Raw genomic sequence first — 23,430 nt, forward strand, 5'->3', positions numbered from 1 at the left:
GGGAACCAAACGGAGAGAAGCCCAACTAGGCGCTGCGAATTGCCTTCCCCCCTGCTATCGATATGACGGGGAGGTCTTACGCTCGCATGTGCATGGCGCGACATGGCTCGGCTTACAAATGAGCAATATGGCCGAGCGAAAGGGGGCTCTCCTTCGCAGGTGCAAACGAAAGGGTGTCGCATTATGGGAGGAATGTGTACCCTAACCTCGTCACCACAAATGGACACCCTCACCGAGCCGCCACAAATGGACACCCACATGTGAATACCGCACCCGTAGATGGGGACCCCTCCTCCCCCCTTCAGGTGCACTTGGCCTTTTTCCCCAGCACTTGGTCTATCCTTTCCTTTTCCTTCTTCCTCTTTCGGCTCTTCTTTTTGGAGTTCTTTATAAAGTCCGTTATTAAATTCATGTAGTCTTCCTCTCCGCCGGGCTTGTCCGCGCTAGCGGCTGGTCCCTTGGCCTCCGCTTCCTTTTCTCCCTCGTCCGACGCGTCCGCCACGTCTGCCACGTCTACTTCTTCCCCGTCTGCCACGTCTACGTCATCCCCGTCTGCCGCTCCTACCTCCTCTACCGCTTCGCCCCCCTTCTCCCTCGCCACGGCCAGGATGTCCTGGAACATCTCCTTCGCCTTGAGGTACTTCTTACTGTTCGTGCTGATCGTCTTGGTCTTCTTGTACTCCTTCAGCTTCATGAAGCTCTTTATGTAGCCATTAAACACGTTGATGTCCCCCTCCACGAGGGCGTCCAATATTTTCTTCTTCACCTCGTCGGTGCCCAGCTTGAAAAACGTCACGATGGTGTGGGCTCCCACATAATGGCTAGCTATTCTCCTATACTCACTCTTAAACAACAAAATGAAGTTTCGCAAATATTTTTCATTTATCAAATTAAACGTGTGCGCGATTTTTTCGCAAAGGACGGACAGGTTTTTATCGCAGGCGAAGTATAGCAGGATGTTTCCTCGCAAATCTGCGTTCTTCCGTATGAAGGGCTTCACTCTTGTGCCATCTCTCTTTGGGGGGTTATTACCCGACCCTGTGTGTTCACCCCCCATCTGCTTGCCCCCCCCAATAGGGCCATCATCTCCAACCTGGGCATCGTCTCCCTCCTCTCGATTTTCACTCCCCCCATGGGTTCCTCCGAACGTCTGCAAAAAGGTGTTATACTTCTGGACATCCTCCTGGCTAGCCACATTCCCATTTACGATTTTTAGAAAATTACAAAACTGCCTGAACGAATTCGTCACCGGCGTGATGGACTCCTTCGGGAAAGACAAAATGTGCGTCAGGATGTGGTACCCGTTTGTGTCCACCTTCAGGTGATCGTAAAAGTTGTAGTTGTTCAGGTTGTAGTTGTTCAGGTTGTAGTTGTTCAGGTTGTAGTTGTTCAGGTTGTAGTTGTTCAGGTTGTAGTTGTTCAGGTTGTAGTTGTTCAGGTTGGAGTGGTCACCTTGGCGGTCACCTTGGCGGTCCCCGTGGAGCTTATCTTTGCCTCCCGCTTCGCATGGCCCCTTCCCCTTCTGCTCTTCGAACACCCCCCGGAGGGCGGGGTGCAGATCTTGGTAGCTGCGCATGCAGAGGATGCAAATCCACAGGAATTTCGCGTTGGCAGCGGCGTCGTTGCTCGACCCATCGGCATTGCCATTACTCGACCCATCAGCCTTACCATTGCTCGACCCATTCGCTTTAGCATCGCTCGCCCTGTTGGCCCTTCCCGAATCCGCGGCGAGGGCGCCCCCCCCGTGCAGCCACCGCAGCAACGCGTTGAGCAACAACTTGCAGTTCCTCTGGTAGCACTGCGCCAAGTCGAAGAGGCGCCTCAACACGCTGAATTTCTTCCTCCGAATAATCAAATCCACGTCGATGTTCTTCACCAGCAAGTCAAACATCTCCTCAGTGATGTGCTCCAACGTCAGGTAGTTGCACATCACCAGGCAGGAGTACGCATTATCGCACACCAAGCTGTTGATGTTCTTCAAAATGTAAACATTAAAAACGTAGAAGATGGGTTCACTATTCATTTTGAGCAACTTCTCTATCATGATGCTGGGCCCGTCCATCTTAATCAAAATGCTCAGCATCTGCTTTAGGGGACTCTCCTCGTGGCACTTGCAATTTTCTCTTGTCTTGTTAATAAAATACTTTTTCGTCTTCTCTATTAGAAAGATTTCTCTCACTAATTGGTCGCACTCTACGTTTTTCTCCTTCAGGAGTTCAAACAATGTTCCCAGTGCTGGTACGGCGTACGTGTGGTACAGCAGGGGGGGGATGAAATGCTGACTTTGGCTCTCCATAATGTACTTGGCATCTCCATGTGAGTGCTCAGTGTGCTCTCCCTGGCTACCACCATTACGCAGGGCACTCTCTTTTGCACCCCCAGCTTGGTCATAAAAAACGTACTGGTAGAGCAGATTCCTCATCGGGAGGGAGACCTTCGGGTTGGCAATCTCCTCCGTCACCTTCTTGACAATCACTCCGACGTACTCGTAAAAGAGGTCATCTCCCCCTGCGCTTCTGGCACCTTTGCTTGGCCCTTTGTCTAGGTACTTCAACTCAGTCCTCGTGCTGGTTCCCCTCACTTTGGACTTCCTAAAGGATATATTCGAAATGTTAATGTTTAGGTAGCCACCCAGGGAATACAAAAACGACCTCAACACGTGCGTCCCCGATTTGTTCAGCATCAGGGTGAACACCTTCTCCGTGGTGACGTTACAAATTTCTTTGAAGTAAACGCCCACCGGTTGGTAGCCCCTGTTTCTTTTCTTCAACTCTTCAGTGTACTTCTCCTCCACTCTTCTAAAAAAGGAGTACACGCAAATGACCGTCTGCACAAAATGGGAGGCATAACTGGACGAGGCTAACTTGAGGTAGTCCGAGCAGATGACCTGCAGAAAGTGGTTGTAAATTTCTATGCACTGCATGCTTATTTTGCCACTGCCCCCATCCTGCCCATCCTGCCCCTCCTTCTCATCATGCCCACCCTGCCCCTCCTTCTCACTATACTTCAACACAAAAAAGCAGTAATATATCAGCTTCTCCATTATCTTCGAGCACTTCCTATGATCTGCCAACTCCTTCTCGCTCCCCTTTATTTCCTCTTTTATCTTTACCAAAATGCAAAGGTCATCTTCAACATCGTAGGAGTAGTTCAAATGGATGGCACCAAAACATTTGTTTCCTTTTTTTAAATTGTCCTCCCTCAGCTCGTGAACAAAATACTTTTCATACTTTTCATTTAAAATGTACGAAATGTTAATCAAGTAGTCCATAATTTCTTCCACATTTTTTGCTTCGTTTTTCTTGTATGTCTCACGCTTCCGATCAAATCTGCCTTTCTCCCCATTCCGATTTGCATTTCCCTTATTAAAATACTTCCATTTGCGTCCATTCGTGTTTGCTCTAAACCCGTTCATCTTGCGCTAGTCGACCGATACATGTATGCATAATACAGTCGCCTCACGTTTGTAATCGTCCGCTCATATATTCGGGCCAATGCATGTTGCCTACAAGGGGCACGACATACATACAGTGGTACAAAATAGTACACAAAAAAGGGAGGAAAACAAACCCTTTTTTTCTTTTTTCTTCCCAATTTTGTTAGCTGCGAAAAAAGAGCTCTTCAAATTTGGAAATGCATATATACTACCTCAGGGATGAGAAGTTTATTCCATTTTTTTATTTACCAATGGAAAAAAAAAAAATTAAGCGAAAAAAGAAGTGGAATGAATTTCAACTATTCGTTATTTTTTTTTTTCGCTTTCCCTGTATGGTTGTTACTGCTTGATAAATTTGCCACTTAAATATTTGTTCACCAATTTGTTAGCGCCGTTCTTCGTTTTGCTGCAAAGATGGGGAAGTCGCTACGGTTGTTCTTGCGATAGTGGTGATTGTTCGTTTCCGCTCGCTCTGCTCTGCTCTGTTTTGCTTCATTTTATTTCCCCTTGTGCCCCTCTTTATGGTTGCCCCATTTTGGAGCTTCCTCCCCCCATGAGCAATTCGCCACGTCAAAAAATGGCGACAGCTTTAACCGCACCAAAAAGGCTATATCCCCGACGACGCCTTCTCCGTATCAACTGCGCGCGTATTTTTTTTCCAAACTTGGGGGAAAAACAAATTGGCGCGGAAAATAACACTCGCGGAAAATCCCATATATATGTTCTGTTCCTCCGGATTGTAATAACACCACAATGATTTAACTCCCTTTTTTTTTTGCATTCCCAATAAGCCAATTTATCGCGTAAGCATTACTGTAAGGAAGCCACTCTGATGTGGTAGGGAAAATTCATTGTGGGGGTTTCTTCCGCATACAGTTGTGCCTATAAGCATGTTTGTAATTTTTTTTTTTTTTTTTTTTTTTCAATTTCCACCTGTTTTTCAAAAATGATATCGTGCTAAACCGCCGATGGGGCGAATGCCCAAAGGTGGAATAGGAAAGGCGGTTCCCACGTCGCCTCTTACGTTCTATGTGCATATGGTGTATACGCAAAATGGAAAAGACCACCGAAATGGTATGCCAAGCGAGATGCCACCTAAGCGTTAGGAAAATAACGCACACGAGTGAGAGATGGCCAATCTACCATAGCACCGCGCACAGCATCTTTGGTCTTCCACAATCCTCAGACCACGCAATGTTATTTCCTTTGCGAAAAACAAAATTAAGAGACAATAAATGCGCTTTTTGCTGGGCCCACTTCATGTTTCGTGAAAATGCTCCCTCCCCAAGGTGAAAAAATAGCTGCCCTCGGAAAGAGCAGTCCAGTGCATGACACTTGCTGCACATGAACGCGGACAACCATTTGATGAGTCTCCCCTTTCTTTTTCTTTTTTTCCCTCTCCCTCCCACGAAAAATTTATCCTTAACATGGTAACAAAACTTCCATTGGTAACTTTCTTTTTTTTAAGTACATGTGAAAAAGGTGATTTCCTTGAATATCGCAGCGAGCGCAAACACGTAGGCCCACACATTTGGGGGGAAAAAGAGCCAAAAGGAAAGGCAAAACGGTAGGGTGATGACATGGAGTAGTGGTGCGCCACAATAGCAGCACGCATTATACCTTGTAGGGACCTCCCCCCCGGTGATAGCTGGCTATCTTGCTTCTCCCGATTCTTCCAGTTATCCCGTGAAAATGCCACGTGTTAGGGAAGCCCTGCTCATCTTGTACTCCGCGCTGCTGCCCCCCTTGGCGCTCATCCCCCCGGTGCTGAAAACCAACTGCCTGCACGTAGGAAACGACTTTCTACACGCGGGGAAGGACTACCTGCGCGACCTTCTAAAAATGGGCGTATTTGAACAGAACGGCAAAAAAATAAGAAAGGAGGTGTTCGAAAATATAAACCGCACACACGAAACCTACTCGTCATGCAAAACCTGCATCAAGCTGATTCAGCTGATAGGCAAAATAATAAAAAAGAAAAGAGAGCCATATGTAGACATAGCCATAGAAGACACCCTGGAAAAGAACCTATGTGACTCAAACCTCTGGCACGAACATTTCAACTACGACGAATTGTTGTATAGTGAACACGTCCTCGAGTATTGCAAGGCCACTCTGAAGCTCACTAGGGATAGTATAGAGCAGCACATCTACCAGTTTTACAATAAGGAGGAATTATTTTACCGGACAGTCTGCTTACATATCAACCCGATATGCAAAACCGCCATTGAGGAGGAGAGAAGCAGCCTCAGCAGGGACTCCAAAGTTAAACTGATCTATCAGCTCTACTGTGACTACTTAACTGGAGAGGTACGGCAGCTTAGGTTTCCTCAACTGGGAATACGCGATAGCGGCTGTTACCTCACACCAGTGCGTTCGACTACCTACACATGGGATTCGCCCTCCTAAGCGTTAGAAGTGTCAGCAGCGTCACCACCCCCTTATCCGCCCTTTTACCATCATTTTTCCCATAAGGGACTCCCATTTCTGCCGCAAATGCTGCACACCCACTTTTCACACTTTGAAACACTCCCTACGCACAGGAACACTACAGCCAAACGAGCCAAGGCGTGCCGTATAAAAAAATCGAACCCGCAGAGAGCTCAAATTTAACCCTGAAGAGAGGCGACTACGCAGTTGTCCAATCGGAAATTCGGACAATGCACCAAAAAATTTTGGCTGACGATTTTGCAGCCAGGAAATTGAGACTGCTTCGAGTTAGTGAGGTAAGCAGAGGGGAGTGCTCACTGCGGAGTGATGACAGCAGAGGGGGAAGCGCTCACTGCGGAGTGGTGAGATGGCGCGCACAACCCCATGGCCGCGTTCACATCCCCCTTTCCGCTTCTCCCCCCCTATGGTTACACAAACAGCTTGCGGACGACGTACTGGAGGTCTTCCTACGGATGAAGCAGCAGGACGTCTTCAAGTTCCTATTTTATTGCAAATCGTGTGAAGGTACGCAAAAAAAGGAAATGCAATCGTTTCGCTTACAAAACATAAGCATGTAAACCCACTACGCTGCTCAAAAATAAAGGTACGTCCAAACCGCACCCACAAGGATGCCTTCCCCATTCTGCAGACCCCATACTGGAAGTCAAAATTAAAATACACCGAGTATCGGACGATGGAGATGCCATCCTTAAGGAGAGTTACCCGGACGATATAATCACAAATGATAGGCACTTTTTACTATACAAACAGCCCGCTACATGAATTACAAAATGGTGATGGCGGGGGAGACAAATTAGGGCAACTCCTTCGAAGAATTGCTAATACTTACTGATGGGGTGATCCGTTTGGTCTTTTTACCTTCGGGAGGGGCCCCCTTTTTTATGTGCCCACAATTCCGTAGCGCCGAAACGTTTGTAATTGGGTCAGCTACCCCAAATAGCCATCCAACCGCTTCACCATCCGAGCCTCCAAATCGCGGTATAAGCTATCCATCTGGGAAGTAAGAGGGGAAAAAAAAAAGAAAAAAAAAATGTTCCACTTTACTGCCCCTCTTTGCTTATGTACCACTCCCCTGGTGTAACACCTCACCATTTTGCTCACCTTCCCGATCAAGTATCCCTCAGATGCACTCCATTTTTCTTTTCCCTTCTTCCCCTTCCCGTCTACCTGACCGCCGCTTTCCACTCGCTTGCACAACTTCTTTAAATTTTTATTTTCTTTACACTTATTCGTTTCGAAGGTGATTGGCTCCTTCTGTATTTCAAATCTGCTAAAGCGGTCTTGCATTTCTCTTTCGAATGCATCTTCGGAGCTTTTTCCGAACGTCAAGTGGTTTATCTCGCCAACGTGCACTGCAGAGGGAAATGGTTGCGTGGGAAGCAGTGGGATGTGGAGTGCTTAAACGGAGGGGAGAAATAAAGCAAGTTCAGCTTCTACACAGGGGGTGAAGCGCTTATAGGGGGGCGCAGCTCGGGGTAGAGGACCACATCGGTAGGGGCACGTTTGTTAAAGTGGTAAAGGGTTATGGAAAGCTGGTTTATGGGTAGAGTACCCCCCCTGTGTGATCTCCTCCCCTACGCTACATAATTATTGAACTCCATCTCTCACGTACGGGTTAGCAACCTCCTGACGTAGTCCCCGCCGGAGGGCGTGTCCAAACTGCAGACGGCAGCCTCTTCGTCGAAGCCGACCTCATCATCCGTTTCGAGCCGTCCGAAGTCATCGACCCCCTCCAAGTGGTCAACCCCCCCCGCAAAATGCGTATCATAAATTGGGACAAAAATAAATTTATAAAAAAAAAAATTTCTGAAAAAAGTATTTAAGGCGTACTTCATTAATAGCCTCAGAGAGGAGTAGGAAAATATTTTAACGCAACTTGGCGACCTGTTAACAGAATGTTGCAGCATGACCTTTTTGAATTCTGCAAAAAGGTCCACGACGTGGCCTCCCCCATTTACTAATTTAAAAAAAATGTGCTTAAAAATTGACAGGAAGGTTGATATCTCCACGACAGAAATATTTTTGCTGATGCAGTACGTCAAGGTGTTATAGAAAAGGTCCTTTATAATTTTTTTCATTTTTTTCCTTCTCATCAGGTTTATACTGTACACATCGCAAGAGTCACACTCGCGTCTATCACTGTGAGATGTGACCCCTTTTGGCGCACCACACGGGGGATGCTCTCCTTCCAAACTGCCAACATTACGTTGCTCAGACGGCGTTTCCTCCACCACCTCACCATTTAAACCAACTGGTAGGAAGTCATCAATTGCCAGCTTAGCCTTTTTGCTCTGCCCCCTCCTGGCTAGTTCATCTTTGCTCCTAAAATGGATGTTCAATTTTTTCATGAGCGTCCTTCTCTGCGTCTTCCTATCACTGATGATTATGATTTTCCTCATCTCCTGTTTGTTTATATCCGCGCAGGTTAGGAACAACCCCCCTTTCCTCCCGCCAGTCCGTTCGCCGTGCGGTCTATTCATTTGTTGCTTAGTGAGGGGCAAACGTTCGTGAGTGGGGAGAGAGCGGCAGCCGTGTGGGACGCACAGAGTGATCGCCCCGTCGATCGAACTTCACTTAACGCTACGGTCCCCAAAAAAAGGAAAAAAGAGCTAACTGACAAATCTGCGCTTCCACCCGGTGAGCTTCCCCCACGCGTGGAGTCATTCGTCCCTCCCCCGCGCCATAAAACACCGCATCTCAAAGGGGAGCAATTTTTCGGTAAATTTCCGCTTCACTTTTACTTCGTCTTATTTTACTTCCTATCCTTTTTAACTTCCCCCAATGCAAAGTTCACCCTTTTTGTAGACCCGTGTGCGAAGCCTCACAAGTGGGGTCTCCTCCACCGGCCACGTGTGAAGCCCCCCAAAAGTGCACTCCAATTGTAGGCGAGTTCACTCCACATTGCCTCAATGCGTGGCGGTTAAAATGGATACATTTGCCGCACCACGCGGGGCCAAAAAAAAAAAAATAAAAAAAGACACCTCACATCACATCACATAACATCAAGCCAAGCCACCCATTTTAAAGAAACATAACTGCCGCGTGCGATGGCGCCAAACAGAGTGCTTCCACGTAAACACCAATATGAGGATGTAGCCTCAGGAAAAAGAGTTCAATTAAGGGGTTTTCAAATGGGCAAGTGAAAAAAAAAAAAAAAAAAAAAGAACGAAGAAAACAAAATGCACAGTGCAGAATTGCACATTAGCGGGAAGTGTGTAGGGGAGAGATGACACCACAAATTTGAATGGATAAGCTTAATTGTTATAAAAACGGATTGCGGCCGGCCTGGGAGAAACGCACAGGAAGAAACGCAAAGTTGGCGAAGTGTGAACATACCGTGTGTGTGTGTGGAGAGGCATATGCGGGCGCGTTCGTGAGGACGTCGCATGGTGACCCCGACACGTGGCGCGCACACGGTAAGCTTGCACAAATCAGTACAAATGGGGGATAGGGGGGCAGACCTTCCCCTACTACGTCAATGCGATCATCACCTCCGCGACGCGCTCAAATGTGAGTATGCTTATGCTTATTGCGGGTTAAAAAATTTCCCCTTCTTTTCCCCCTCTTTTCATCAATCCCGTTAGCATAGTAAAGTGTGGGCACATCGTCCGTTCCGCAGTTGAAACTTCTCTTCACGCGGTACAACACAAAGGGGCATGTTCTGCAGAGTGGGTTCCCAAACGGGGGAGACCCTTTCCGATTTTCACTTGGACGCATTTGTCTTTGCTCCCCCAAGCATTCGACATAAGTGACAGTCTATAAAAATGGAAGGACATACGCAAAACTGTTCGCAAAGGCAAACACCTCACGTATCCCTGGAGGTTCCATAACGGGTGAAGGCTATATCTACCCATAAAAGTTGTAATGGCCATAGTCTCTTCCTCCAGGTGCCCCCGTCCCATAACCGTTGTGCATATTCATGTGCGCCCCCGCTTGCTCGTGCTCGCCCCTGCGTTCGCCCCCGTTGGGAAAGTAGGCGCCGCTTTCGCTTCCCCTCTCCCGGCTTCTGTGCCTGTGCCTCTCCGGGTCCTGTTCGCGGGTGTAACTGTGATCGTGGTTGTGGCTGTAATTGTGGTCCCGGTTGTGCGTGTGATTGTAATTGTGATTGTGGGCGTGGTCCCGGTTGTGGCTGTGATCGTAATCCGGGTTGTGCTCGTCCCGGTTGTGGTCTCGATTGTGATCTCTATCTCGGTCGCGCTCTCGATCATGATCCCGGTTGTGGTCTCTATCTCGGTCGCGGTGCCTGTCCCGCTCTTTATCCCTCTCTTTATCCCTCTCTTTGTCCCTCTCCTTATCCCGCTCCTTATCCTTATCCCGATCGCGGCTGTCCCTGCGCCTGTGCTTGTGCCTGTGGCGGTCGTGCGACTCGCTGCGCCTGCTCCGGTGGTGGCGGTCCCGCTTGGAGCTGCGGTGCTCGTCCCGCCTGTGCTCGTCCCTCCGGTGGCGCCGGTGGCTCTTGAGCACGTCCTTCACGTCGTCGCTGTCGTCATCGTTCCTCTCGTTGTACAGCGCCACGTTTTTGTAAATCTCTTCCACCTTCTTCTTATCATTCCGGTACTTATCTTTGTTAATTAGAGCCGTCCAATTGATATTGTGAGTGACCTTCTTCCGTTCATCTGACCCCCTTGGGGGTCCCTTGCCACCACCCAACCGTCTAGGAATCCAATTCTTCACCGTCCTTCCTCTTTCCACATCCACAAGAATTCTTCTGTTGTCTATCTTTTTCCCATCTGCCAAATTATATGCATCATTAAAACTTTTGGTGTGCTCAAATTCTATGAAGCCATATCCTTTTGGTTTAAAATTTTTGTCATAAATAATTTTCACTTTTTTTATTTTCCCATAGACTTCAAATTCTTTTTTTAATTTTTTCTCATTTACATCGTATGAGAGTCTTCCAATAAAAATGGTTTTCTTCGGGTCGTTTGTTAAATCTGCATTCTTAAACGGGTCATAGCTCTTTCTCATCTCCTTCAGCATCAATTCGTTGTAGGTTATTTTCTCTTTTTTTTTTCTTTCCTTTCTTTCCTTAGCATTTTCTAACTTTATTTTTGGGGGGGGCTCCTTATCCTCGAATAGATTCAGGTACTCTGAAATGCCGCTGTACGCTTGTGGCTTCTTTTTCTGGATGGGCTTGTAGAAGCTTAGAAGCGGCCTGGCTTGGAACAGGATGAGGATGTGCGGTGGCATCCCGATGGCCGACATTTTCCCTACGCCGCTATGTTGCTACGTTGCTATGTTGCTATGCCGCTTTGCCGCTCTGCCGCTACACCGCTATGTGTGTCGGGGGTGCGCGCAAGTTCAGCACGCGGTGAACAAAAACGGGGTTGGTACCGCGAAATGGGGACGCCCCTGCTTAAGCAGCCTTTTTTGCGCTCCACCCTTTGTGGGCCAACTCTGCGGCATATATTTCTTTCCCTTTTTCCTTCTTCCAATTTTGACACGCAGAAGGAAGGGGGCATAATCCTCATTTACGACAACTGCTACAGGGATACCATGCGTAGTACATGGGGGAAGTGAAAATATCTTTCCCTGGTGCCGCCTTATTTGTTCGCTGCGCTCCTCACCAGAACTGACTTGTTCTCGGGCATATCACGCCGGTATTTTTCAACGTCGCCCTTCTGGGGGGATGCGGCCAGTGTTCCGTTTGTTGTTTCCCCTATACATATATTTTGCGCTCTTTTGCGCCGTTTTCGCTCTTTCTTTATTTTTCGCTTTTTTTTCTCTATTTTGCGTTTTTTCTCTTTATTTTGCGCTTTTTCTCTTCATTTTTCGCCTTTTTACCTGGTTAAATTTTTCCATCTCCCTTTTTCGCCGCCACATATGCACAACGCACTCTTTCACCACTTGGCAAAGGCTTCCCGGAGCGCGAAAATTCACCGCCTTAATTCGGCCCGCCTTTTCCCCACTGCACGCGCCTTCGATACGCGTACCCCGCTTTGAGCTTTACCCCACTGGGTTTTTTTCGATGCACTACTTCTTTTCTTCCTCTTCTGCCATCTGACACCGCACGTGCGATTGGTATTCTTTTGAATTCCACCGCAATAATAGGCTGTGCACTTTGCCGCCACCCAGCGAAAGGTCGTTACGTGTTTTTTTTTTTTTTTTTTTTTTTTTGAATGGTGCTCTTGCGTAATAATATGTATGCAAGAATCTGCTGCGGAACCCCGTGTTTTTTTTTTTTTTTATTATTCCCCTTTTTATTTTTTGGTAAGGCATACGTGCTGTAGCAACTCGTATTTTTCTTTTTCTTTTTCTTTCCTTTCCTTTTTCTTTACTTTTCTTCCTTTTTCTTTTTTTTTTCTTCCCTTTCCTTTTCTTTTTTTTTCTTTTCTTTCTTCCCCTCTCCTTTCTTCTCTCAGGGCAAGAAACCCCCCCGCACCTGCACTCCGTTCGCATAACCGCAAAAGGGATAAACCGAACGCAGCCCTCCACACCCACTTTGGCCTGAAAAAAAAGGTTAAAGCGAAAAAGAGGAAAGCATTCCAACAAAGCAGCCGCATGGCTGTTGCGTGATCGATCCCCCAGCGAGGGAGCCGCACGTACGTATGTAAAACAGATACGGGGAAATGTGCGCCCCGTATTACACGCAAACTGCACAAACCGCGCAAACCGCGAAAATTTACGAACCGCGCGAAAATTCGTTCGTGCGTCGAACCCATTTCGTATGTACCCCCAGATTTATCGCCGCCGCCCCTTCGGATGCCCGTCATTTTTACCCCTTCAGGTTTTCCCCACACTTTCGGATCAGAACGAACCGCAAACCCCTGCTCCCAATCCGCAGCAGAATAATAAGATCATACAGCGGGGTGCACACCGAGCCTCTTTACCTGCGTGCATGTATCTGCCACTGTTTGAGTAAGGGGCGAAGGGAGAGACAGACTGCCCGCGCGGTTGTACCTTTGCCCGCCACGAACGAGCGTGCATTTGACAGCCGCGAAGTAGTGTGCATTTGACAGCCGCTAAGTAGTGTGCATTTCGCAGCCGCTAAGTAGTGTGCATTTGACAGCCGCTAAGTAGTGTGCATTTCGCAGCCGCTAAGTAGTGTGCATTTGGCAGCCGCTAACTAGTGTGCATGTTTCTGCCACTTTTTCCCTCCCCCGCCGCTCTACGGCCGCTCTTCCCCCCCGTGTAGGTTGCACCCCACCTAGTCCCCTCACCCGCCTGCAAAATGAAAAATGACAAAATAAAACTAGTGAGCTTCGAGGGGGATGAATTCATCGTCGATAAGTACACTGCCTCCATGTCCACGGTCATACTGAACATACTCGAAGGTACGTGCATTCATGTGTTGGGGTGAGATTGGGGTGGGGGTAACTCCATCCATTTGCTGCAGCGTGCTCCCTCTAGCTGGTAACCTAAGCGGTGCCCTCCCAAGTGGTGCTCACCCAAGTGGTGCTCACCCAAGTGGTGCTCTCCCAAGCGATGCTCTCCCAAGCGATGCTCTCCCAAGCGGTGCTCTCCCAACCTGTGCCTTCTAACCTGCCGTCCTCCACTCCGTTCTGCTCCAACCCGCCCGCTTCTTACCTCTCCTCTACTACCCCCGCTTCGCCCCCCCCCCCTTCGCAGTAATGACGGCCGAGGAAGACACCATACCGCTCCCAAACATAAAAACGCCCATTCTAAAAAAAATCATCGAATATATGGAGTACCACATTAACAACCCCGCGGAAGAAATCCCCAAGCCCCTCATCACCTCCAACCTGCAGGACGTAAGGGCGAGGCGTAGTTTGGCCCAAAAAAGAAAAGGGGTTCCCGCGGTCGGCCATGTGTCCCCAATGAGTTGTCATCCGTCATATGTGCATCACTTCATGTGCGGAGCCCGTTGCGCCCCCAAGGCATAACGCTCACGCTCATACATGTTTGCTTTCCCCCCCCCAATGTAGGTTGTCTCTAGCTGGGACTACGATTTTGTCAACACGGATAAGGAAACCCTGTACGAGCTAATAGAGGTGAGAAAAAAAAAAAAAGAAAAAAAAAAAAAAAAGAAATGGGAGTCCTCACTACAGTGGTGACCATGCCAGGGTGGCAGAGCCAACTGAACCGAAAGATGTAGCCAACCGAGTTGATCCTTCCCCCTCTCCCATCCCACATATGCACACACAGTTGCATGCGCGTGGATTTCTTAACACGCACTTGTGTTTGTTCCCCCGCCCCTCACACATGCACACGCACCCCTTTTTAGGCGTCCAACTACCTCGACATAAAGCCGCTGCTAGACTTGACCTGTGGAAAGATCGCCTCCATGATGAAGGACAAAACCACCGAAGAAATTCGAGCGGAATTTGACATCGTCAACGACTTCACCAGAGAGGAAGAAAAACAGGTAGGGTTGATTTGGCCAAGGGGTGGGGAATAGCTAAGTGCAAAGTTTGGCTAGCTAATTTAGACCGCTTACCCCCTTTACGGGGAGGGAAACACCCACTCGATATTTTCCCACGTTGCCCCTCCACCCTGCAGATACGGGAAGAAAACAGATGGTGCGGTGACATCTGAAGAGGTCACACGAGATGAAGGACTGACGAACGTGTGCGTGTGCTCCTCGCGATGGGCCGTCCCCCGACCAACGAAGGGTTTGAAGAAAACATCGGCAAAAGGGAAGAAGCAAGCAGGCGAAACGAAGCAGACCAAGCAGCACAGACGAAGCAGTCCAGAAGAAACAGTCCAGGCGAAGCAGACAATATGAAGCAGACCAAACAGACCATATAAATTAGACCAAGCAGCCCAGACGAAGCAGACCATGCCAGACACACCCTATTAGAACACATCAGACCAGGCCACCGTAACCGTGGACCCCCCTGAGCACACGCTAATGCAAACACGACGAACCCCACCCCCTCGTCCTTCACTTCTATAACTTCTCCTCTCCAATGTTGTCTTGCTGCTATTATTATTGTTGTATAGTATTGAGTTTTTTTTTTTTTTTTTTTTTTCAAATCATGCCTCCATCACTAGTGCCCTTTTTTTTTTTTTTTTTTTTTTTTTTTTTATTATTATGCCTCTACCACTCTAGCGCTGGTGGTAACTGCCAGCCATTGATAGGACCATCGCGTTTTATCAACTGAAACACGACTGATTGCGCGCAAATAAAAAATAAAAAATCTAAAATCAAACTGAAAAAAATGGAAAAAAATCAGACTCCTTTTTGTCTGTCATCCCATTTCGCACCTTTGGCGAAGCAGTGAGGCGTTAAAACGGGGCGGGCAGTCAATTCGACTGGAGTGGAGGGGAACAAACAGGTGGGTGTGTGCATCTGCATGGGGATCCTTTTGATGGGGGGTACCTCTCGTTTGTTCATTTGCCCCCCCACTGGGTGGGAGATTCACCTTTAGGCGATGTGAACATATGTACCCGCCCATATAAGGACCCCCTGAGAGAGGAACCCCCCCGGAGCTACCTAAACCGCGCTGGTATGAGCAGCGGTGTAAAGTAAAAAGTTTGCAGAGGGCAGACCCCCTCCCCTCTCTTGACGCAAACAAACCGGCCAACCCACCACCACTTAGTGTGCAAAACTGGACCGACCGTAAACACCTTACATGCACCGACTCACGGAGACATCATCCCTGCACACACAACTTCACACGCAAGTGCTGCCATACATTTTGTTACAACTTTTTTATTTTTTAAAGAGTGGTGAAATATTCCTGCATGCATAAAAGCGTGCACGCGCAGGGAGGCAGTTTTACAGCTATATATATGCACCTTACGGTATGCACTTGGGCACATGCATTTACATCTGCGTGACCCTTACGGTATGCACTTGGGGACATGCATATACATCTGAGTGACCATATATGCCACTGCGCGCGCGCCAGTTGGCATTTTTAAAAATTAATTTCCCTCCCGCGCACGCATACGAGGGTGCGCTAAATGTGTGTGCCGAGGTGTTTCGCTCTGCTGTGCTGTGCTCGGCGTGCCGGGGAACACGTGGGTGCGCACGCGCGTTTCCACACGTGGGTCGATACACACACGTACGCAAATGTATAGGAAAAAAAATTAAAAAATAAATTCTGAGAAATATTAAAACTTAAGCATTAACCTGGGCGGCCATTTCTCTGGCCTAAATATGAATATAAAATGTGTTGGGAAAAGAAAAAAAAAAAAAAGAAAAGGGGGGAAAAAAGCAAAGTGTGACTGCAGCTCGGTGAGCTGTGTGCGGGGGGGGAAAAGATGTATGCATAGGTGGGCATGCATAAATGAATACATAAATGAATACATAAATAAATACATAAATACATACATGCATACATGCAAACACTCATATACACATACGCACATAGGGACACTAGTGGGTGGGCGCATGTAGGTATAATGCATATACTCTCGTGTGCACGCCCATTTAATTAAATGATGAGGTGAAATTTAATTTTACTGTGCGAAGGTGTGTATATACGCGAATATGTTAGTTAGGTGCACGCGCGGTCACCTTTTTTTTTTTTTTTTTTTTTTATAATACGTGGGTGGGTGTTTTGCAGAACGGGGCACCATTACGTATGTACATGTGCTCGCATGTAGGGTTGCATAGGTAATTAAAAAGTAGGATAAATTCGTTGGGGCTTTCTTTTTGCTTCTCCCTTTTTGCTTCTCGCTTTTTGCTTCTCTCTGTTTGCTCTCCTTTTTTTGCAATGGTTAAGATGGATACTTCTTCCCGAGGGGGGAGCCACATCGTGCTGGGGGTGGCAGACGATCACAACAGTGGCAGGCTCATAAATCTGTGCGCCTGTGTAGGCGTAGCCACTACGCCCGATTCGGTCTGTTCGCCCTGCTGCATACTGCCTCTACGCGCTCTTCACTCTGCACAAGTCTACACGTTTCCTCCGGGGGCGGGGGGGAAAGCACCGAGCAATCTGAGCGCATATGTCATACAGGCGGCACAAAGCAACGGGCACGCATGCTTGTCCACACATGGGCGTAAAAACACATGGACATCGAACCCATTTGTGCACTTCCTTGCGCCCACTCGTTCACCCCTAAACCTGCAACTTCTAATTCTTTGAAAAACAAAAAACTGGGGATTCGAAAAGTGGGCACATCTGTAGTGCTCATCCTCATCGATGGGGAAAACCTCCTTTCTACGCCATGCAAAATAAGGTAAAAAATAAAAAAATAAAAAAAAAAATAGAAGAAAAGTGTCAAATCAGAGTAACCTTCACCACTGCGGGGTCTCTCCCTGTAGATGAATCCCCACCTCCCACAAGTCACTGCCCTGGTTGAGTTCCCCCCATCTGTGTTTCTCTCCTGTGACGCCACCCCCCTGCTGCGCCTCTCCCCTCCTCATCCACCTCTACCCCTCGTTCACTTTGCTATTCTGCTCATTCATATTTCTCATCTCCCTCATCCTGGCCTTTCTCAAATCCATCGAGTGCATCACTTTGTTGCCCGAACCAAAGTTTCCTCCGAAGGAATTCTTGTTAAAATCAAATTTCTGGTTATTGCTGTTGTTCGCGTTTCCAAAGTTGGCCATCTTCCCAAAGCCCTCCCCACCCATTTCATTTTTGCTATTCAAATTGTTTCCCTTGAAGGCGCTGTTGTTTTTCGCCTCCTCGTTGCTCTTCATAAAAATGTTTTTGTTATTTCCGGCCATGTTTGCCGCGCCCTGGAAATTCATGTTGGCCATTTTGCCGTTCCCGAAGTTGCCCTTCACGTTGTTAGAAGTCATCCCGTTGGGGTTCATCCCGTTGGGGTTCATCCCGTTTGGGTTAATCCCATTTGGAGCCATCCCATTTGGAGTCATTCCATTCGGGACCATCCCGCTTCCAGCCATGCTTCCCATATTCACGCCGCTTCCACCACCGCCGGAATTGTTGTGCCCCCTCACATTCTTACCACTTCCGCTGTTATTACCCCCCCCCGTGTTCATTTTGTCCGCCTCTCCACCCCCAGAGTTCCTATTCGCAGAACTGGCGACTCTCCAGTTGCTTTCCGTATCTATATCCTTTCTCCTAAAATTCCTATCCTCTCTCTTTTCATTTCTCTTCATATGATTTGCATTATTCCCTTGTCCCCCCGAGGCATTATTCGCCACTTTAGCATTCACCATATCTTCAGCATTATGCATGTTGCTATTACTGTTAGCAAAATTTTTTCCGCTCCTATTAAAATTATTTCCCTTCATCATATTTCCTCCGTTATCATTAAATTTGTTTTGATTGTTGTGTGTGGCCATGGACGCGAATGGGAGACTTCCTTGGTCCATCCCCCCTGCTGCTAGTCCTCCCCTTTCAAATGCGCCTTCTAAGTTGGCCATGAGGCTGCTCTGATTGTTCCTCTGCTGACCGCTATTTCCTTGCATATTGGGGGGCATATTATTCATAGGGAAATTCATCTGCATGTTAAGCGGTTGGCCCATCTGCATGTTAAGCGGTTGGCCCATCTGCATGTTAAGCGGTTGACCCATAGGCATGCTCAGTGGCTGACCCATAGGCATGGTAAGCGGCTGACCCATCGGCATGGTAAGCGGTTGGCCCATCGACATGGTGAGCGGCTGACCCATCGGCATGGTAAGCGGTTGGCCCAGCGGTTGGCCCATCGGCATGTTAATCGTTTGCCCCACCTGCTGCCCCATCCTCGCACTCTTCTTCTGCATGCCGCCCTTCTGCTCCACATTTTCGAAGAAGAAATTCTCCTCCTGTGGCAACGTCGTGGGGGGAAGCGGCGCAGGGCTCTGCAACCCGCGCTTTAAAAAGCACCTAAAGCCAATCATGTGCTTCCCCTTAAACCCGGGCATGATATACCCATTCTTAACCGTCTGCTCGTTGTTTTCATTCGGAGCATTATTGTTTCCTCCACTCACATCAGCAGACCCTTCAAACCACTTCTTCTGGTTATTCTCATTTTTCTTCTGCCCCTCAAACATGTTCATTCCAAATTTTTTTTTTTCCGGGAAACCATTAATTTTCATTTTTTCCAATCCGGCATTATTATTTAGAAAGTGTTCATCTCCTTTTTTAAAATCTTTTAATTGTTTTTTTTTCTTATCTTTATCTTTCGATAGTTCTGATTTTATTTTTTCTGTTGACTCTAGCAAATCTGGGAAGGACTCGTCGTCTATTTTTTTCTCCTTCTCTTCTCCTGCCTCTTCATTATTCTTTTCGTCTTTTTTTTTCCACGCCGAACCAGCTTGCTTTGCATTTGCGCCTGCGTTCGCTGCCCTTCCTCTAACGCTCACGCTGATGCCTACAGAGGGGGGAGAGAAATCAAAATGTGCATTCGGTTCCGTTTGACCAATGGGCATAGATTCCATCGAAACGACATAACAAACTTGCAAAGAGGCGTCAGCGCAGTTAAACAGGACTACACAACTGCCTAGCACTTTCAAAAAAAACAACCAGTGACGTGTGCGCAGCTGGACGCTTGCTCTCCTCCTTACCCTTCTTCAGGGAACTCCCGCTGAGGAGGTGCTTCCCCAGGGAGACGCTGTTAACAAGTGGCATTTCATTTTCCTCTGAACTTTCGGGAGCCTTCTTCGTCGCCTGGTCTTCCTTTTTCAACTGCTCTTCCTTGACGAGTTCTACAAATGGAGGGGATGGTTGGGCAGAGCGGCCCCGTTTGTTTGTGCTCCAAAGGGGGGAGGCAGCACCACTACGCTGCTAAGAAGCCGCCATGATGCCGCTACGCCGTCACTGCGCCATGCTCCTCGGACACTCACCTTTGTTGTTATTCTCACTCTCCATTTCCTTATGCTCCATGTTTGTACAAATCTGCCTTTATAATTTCATAATTTGCCTCCTCTTTGGTTTGTCAATTGGGTCAAAAAGGCGGCCGAAGGGTGGGTTTCTTCCTATAGACTTCTTCCTATGGGCTTCTCACGGTAAGCTTCTTACTGAGGGCTGCTTCCCCACATGAACACACTTCAAACCGTTGATGGACGCGGAACAAACACGGGCACACAGAGCGGGGGAGCATCAAAAACCCAAAATACACCCGCGTTGTAACGGACGCATTAAAAATTCAAAGTCAACTTTCTGTGAAAGAACGGCCAAACGATGCTACGGCGGAGGAGTAACAAACATATACACTCGACAAACGAAATGAATGACTAATGGAGAAGTGAAAAGTGGCTTTGGGTGGAGGACCATATGTGGAAGCGCGACAAAAGGGTCACATAAATTTCTCGCTTGAAAATGTGGCAAACGTGCATATTCGTGTTGGGGGGCCTCTCTCAGGTGGTACACTCGCTCGTGTAAAAAAAAAAAAAAAAAACACCCAAAGGGGAGGAGCAAAATGGTAAACAGGATGCAAGCAGATGGCACGCGGGATGGCTCGCGAGATGGCAGTATAAAATAATGGTACACAGATGACGCGCAAAATTATAAACAACAATTAAATGCAAAAAAAGGGGGAGGAAGGTGAAACACATAAATGTACGCAGCTTTTTCGCAAAACGAAAGCGCCAAAAAAAAGAAAAAAAAAAAAAAAAAAAATGTTACGTACTATTGTTGGTGAGCTGAGAATGGGAAACGTGCATCCCGTATACGTATACATATGCATATACGTTCGCATAAACGTATACATATGCTTATACATACGCTTATACATACGCTTATACATACGCATATACATATGAATATGCATATACATGTATATACGCATGCCTTTGCAAAAATACGCAATTAAAATGGGAAGATTGTAAAAGAAAATGCATTCGTCGCTAAGGCGAAGCCCCGAGCCGTTAAAAAAAAAAACTGCGAACGATTAAGCGAAACGGCGATCACCGCATAATGATGCATACGTTAAAAATCCGCGCTGCCAAGATGCGTATGCCGTATGCGCTTGCAATTGCATTTGCATTTGTATTTGCATTTACGCCTGCGTATTAAACGTGCTCGAAAAAAAAAATTGCACAGGGGCAAAATTGTACACGCGATCGTCCATTCAACAGTGGAACCAGGCATGGGAAAAAAAAAAAAAAAATACAGCAAAATGGCATCAACGGGTAGCAAAATGGCGGCAAAATCGCAGCGAAGGTTGAAAAGAGAAAACAAAACGGCAACAAACGTGACAGCCAGGCGACGGGCGCAGTTACGACGGCGAAGTGTGCTGCGGCGCGCTCACGTACGCAGAGGCGAACAAATCGCAGCGCCACAACAGGAAAAATGCACATATGGACGTAGCTAGCTAGACTATGCGGTGTACCAAGTGGTGATGTGCTGGTCAACACGCCTTTGAACATGTTACACGCGAGTGAGAAAAAAAAATTTATACCTACGTACGGATGAACATCCGATGGTATGCACTTATGTAGCCCCCTCCTATGCTCTGTCCCCCATCACACTCTTAGTGAACCCCTTCCTCCCTCTTCTTAACATTTTAATAAAACACTCCGGTTAATCTGCTCTCATGTTTATATAGGACGATGGGGAAACTCCACAGGGAAGTACCTGTGTAGACCACCGACATAGGCGCAGTTGTGCTGCTTCCGCGCCAGCACTGTATACCAGTATTTGTATCCCATGTGGGGGAGAGGATCAAATAGGGACCCTCCAAATGTACAAGAACGCTGAAAAGTTCATCCTCACGGAAAGGTCATCCCCGAAAGTAAAAAAAAAGAAATAAAACTGTGTGCCAAACCAGTGTGATAAATGTCCCTGTGTCAAATGAGAACCACATGAGGAGGTTTCCCACGCGTGAAGGGTGATGGGATTTTATGTAAAAAAAAAAAAAAAGAAAGCGTCACTCCACCGCCGTCCGCTTGCATTTCATTTATATACACCTGCGTAAAGTAGGCACTTACGGCATGACGTCAGTCTAGCGTGTATCCATGAGGGATGCACACAACTGGAATAGTCCAGTAGTACGAAGGGGAGCCGCCACCCGTTCGTGTGAACACACCTGCACGTCATCCACGGCATAAGCGGATTTACAATTATTTTGCCACATTTGCTTTTCTACCAGTTCGTTGTGAAAGCGCCTTGGGGCGTAGCGAATGCCAGAACAGTGGTCAACGTAGGGAAAAAAAAAAGAAGACTCTTTTTGTAGTGTGGACTGTAAAAATTTGCACAGTTTCGCATAGCACTTCTTCTTTTTTTTTTTTTTTTTTTTCTACAGCTTTGATTTTTTTTTTTTCCCCTCTGACGTGACACGTCTCTCTCTCCTCTTTTGCGAGAAAGCGGTTGTTCCTCTCATGAATGCCATCTCTCATTTTTTATGCCACGAAGAGAAGATGCTTTTTACATGTGCGAATTATTTTTGTTTCCCCACGAACTGAGGCAAGTAGGTGTGTCTCTCCAGACACTGACAAATTGGAAAAGAAATGTGTTCCCTTTTATTTGCGAATAAACTGAACAGTAACAGCGTTTATACATTTCCCCCAAAAAAAAAATGGCTAGCTAGCCAATACGAATACATTATTGCGAGTTCGTAAAACTGCGTACCAAAAGGGTGTCACTGTGAAATTTTCTTAGCCGCACAGTTTGGTATTCGGTTAAGTAACCTGCCTACGTCCCGTCGGTCGGAAGAGGTCCGCTCCGCACATCATTATAAACGTCTGGGAATGCCCTGAAATGGTCTAAAATGAATCCACACCGATTGGTTTTACCAGAACGGTCGGCAGAAACGCCCAAGATCAATTCGGCAATTTTTTCACCTCCCCCACGCACGCTGCGACTCCCTGTTGCCGCATTTTTTCCCAAAAAAGGGGAAATAAAGAAAAGGGCAACAACTTGGTGAATAAACAGAAGTAGATATGCACATTGCACACACGGATGTATAAATCAACATGCGCAAAGGAACACTGTCTCATTTTGCCATCTCACTGTCCCTCTCGTTCTCATTTTTTTCCCCCTTTTTTCGCCTTGCGATCTTTGAGGCCCCCGGTAAAACCGCGCAATTTTTTTGGAAAAGTAAATTGGCCCAAATGTAGAAATGTGGCCGACTTGCTGATTCACTGCATCATTGGGAAGTTTGCCCGGGCGGTCGGAGCCTGCCTGCCATTTCTCTCCTACTTCGCCGTTTTATCTTTCCCCCCTTTCCCGCTTACAAACTGCCGTAAAACGCGAACCACCTTGCCACGTTGCCACATGTGCATAAATCAAATCATCGTCAATTCCATCAAAGAGTAAGCAAAAAACTTTACGTAAAAGAGGAAAGAAAAAAAAAAAAAAAAAAAAAAAAAAAAAAAAAATTCAAAATGGCGCAGAAATTTCGTGTAAGACTATCTAAAAATAATCAGATCTTTCATAGAACTAAATCACTCTCGTGTGATTAGCAAATTCGCCAAAAAATCATCTCCAGGATAGCCATTTAACACTATATAGTGAACGTTTTCACTGCGGAATGTTCGCTGCGTTGTTACAAACTTTTTTTCCCCCCCCAAAATTGCCGCTTTGCTTTCCACTTACCCTTTTTTGCGATTTTTATTCGTTTCTGCTGCCCTACAGCGCTCCATCATTTGATGAACAATTACTTCCCCGCCCGCCTAGTTACAAATCAAGGCACATTGACATCCCCCCCAAAAAAGTTAATTGCCACTGCAGAAGGATAATAGCGACGGTGTTCGCGTTCATGTCCGCGTTAGTATTAGTCGGGCGAAACAGATTTGTCAC

General features: G+C 47.1%; 6 protein-coding genes across 6 annotated transcripts; 2 read left to right on the forward strand and 4 right to left on the reverse strand.

The window, feature by feature from the left end:
* Positions 1-301: 301 nt before the first annotated feature.
* PVX_115330 (hypothetical protein, conserved) lies at positions 302-3,415 on the reverse strand (the record flags this gene model as incomplete). The annotated part of the gene is made up of 1 exon (XM_001616406.1): positions 302-3,415. One exon carries the CDS (start codon positions 3,413-3,415, stop codon positions 302-304), a length of 3,114 nt encoding a protein of 1,037 aa, XP_001616456.1.
* A 1,270-nt stretch (positions 3,416-4,685) lies between these two features.
* Positions 4,686-6,649, forward strand: PVX_115325 (hypothetical protein, conserved; the record flags this gene model as incomplete). The annotated part of the gene is made up of 4 exons (XM_001616405.1): positions 4,686-5,746; positions 5,980-6,162; positions 6,307-6,391; positions 6,516-6,649. Exons 1-4 carry the CDS (start codon positions 5,129-5,131, stop codon positions 6,647-6,649), a joined length of 1,020 nt encoding a protein of 339 aa, XP_001616455.1. The 5' UTR covers positions 4,686-5,128.
* An 842-nt stretch (positions 6,650-7,491) lies between these two features.
* Positions 7,492-8,672, reverse strand: PVX_115320 (hypothetical protein, conserved; the record flags this gene model as incomplete). Its single annotated transcript, XM_001616404.1, has 1 exon — positions 7,492-8,672. Exon 1 carries the CDS (start codon positions 8,365-8,367, stop codon positions 7,492-7,494), a length of 876 nt encoding a protein of 291 aa, XP_001616454.1. The 5' UTR covers positions 8,368-8,672.
* A 1,061-nt stretch (positions 8,673-9,733) lies between these two features.
* Positions 9,734-11,768, reverse strand: PVX_115315 (U1 small nuclear ribonucleoprotein 70 kDa, putative; the record flags this gene model as incomplete). Its single annotated transcript, XM_001616403.1, has 1 exon — positions 9,734-11,768. The coding sequence occupies exon 1, from the start codon at positions 11,090-11,092 to the stop codon at positions 9,734-9,736; it is 1,359 nt and encodes a 452-aa protein (XP_001616453.1). The 5' UTR covers positions 11,093-11,768.
* Positions 11,769-13,058: 1,290 nt separating this feature from the next.
* On the forward strand, positions 13,059-14,383 carry PVX_115310 (S-phase kinase-associated protein 1A, putative; the record flags this gene model as incomplete). The annotated part of the gene is made up of 5 exons (XM_001616402.1): positions 13,059-13,161; positions 13,457-13,599; positions 13,774-13,839; positions 14,073-14,213; positions 14,348-14,383. The coding sequence occupies 5 exons, from the start codon at positions 13,059-13,061 to the stop codon at positions 14,381-14,383; spliced, it is 489 nt and encodes a 162-aa protein (XP_001616452.1).
* Positions 14,384-16,338: 1,955 nt separating this feature from the next.
* On the reverse strand, positions 16,339-20,281 carry PVX_115305 (hypothetical protein, conserved). Its single transcript, XM_001616401.1, has 3 exons — positions 19,536-20,281; positions 19,257-19,397; positions 16,339-19,063 (listed from the first exon to the last, which is right to left on the reverse strand). Exons 1-3 carry the CDS (start codon positions 19,573-19,575, stop codon positions 17,172-17,174), a joined length of 2,073 nt encoding a protein of 690 aa, XP_001616451.1. The 5' UTR covers positions 19,576-20,281; the 3' UTR covers positions 16,339-17,171.
* Positions 20,282-23,430: the final 3,149 nt, after the last annotated feature.

The sequence above is a fragment of the Plasmodium vivax genome, chromosome 11 (genome assembly GCF_000002415.2).
Source record: "Plasmodium vivax chromosome 11, whole genome shotgun sequence".
Lineage (NCBI taxonomy): Eukaryota > Apicomplexa > Aconoidasida > Haemosporida > Plasmodiidae > Plasmodium > Plasmodium vivax.

Bases quoted from the DNA above. Each gene is read 5' to 3' on its own strand.
- PVX_115305 (XM_001616401.1), bottom strand. From the start codon at position 19,575: ATGGAGCATAAGGAAATGGAGAGTGAGAATAACAACAAAG. The intron at 19,398-19,535 runs GTGAGTGTCCGA...CTCCATTTGTAG, and splicing joins GAGTGAGAATAACAACAAAG to AACTCGTCAAGGAAGAGCAG. The intron at 19,064-19,256 runs GTAAGGAGGAGA...CCCCCTCTGTAG, and splicing joins CGGGAGTTCCCTGAAGAAGG to GCATCAGCGTGAGCGTTAGA.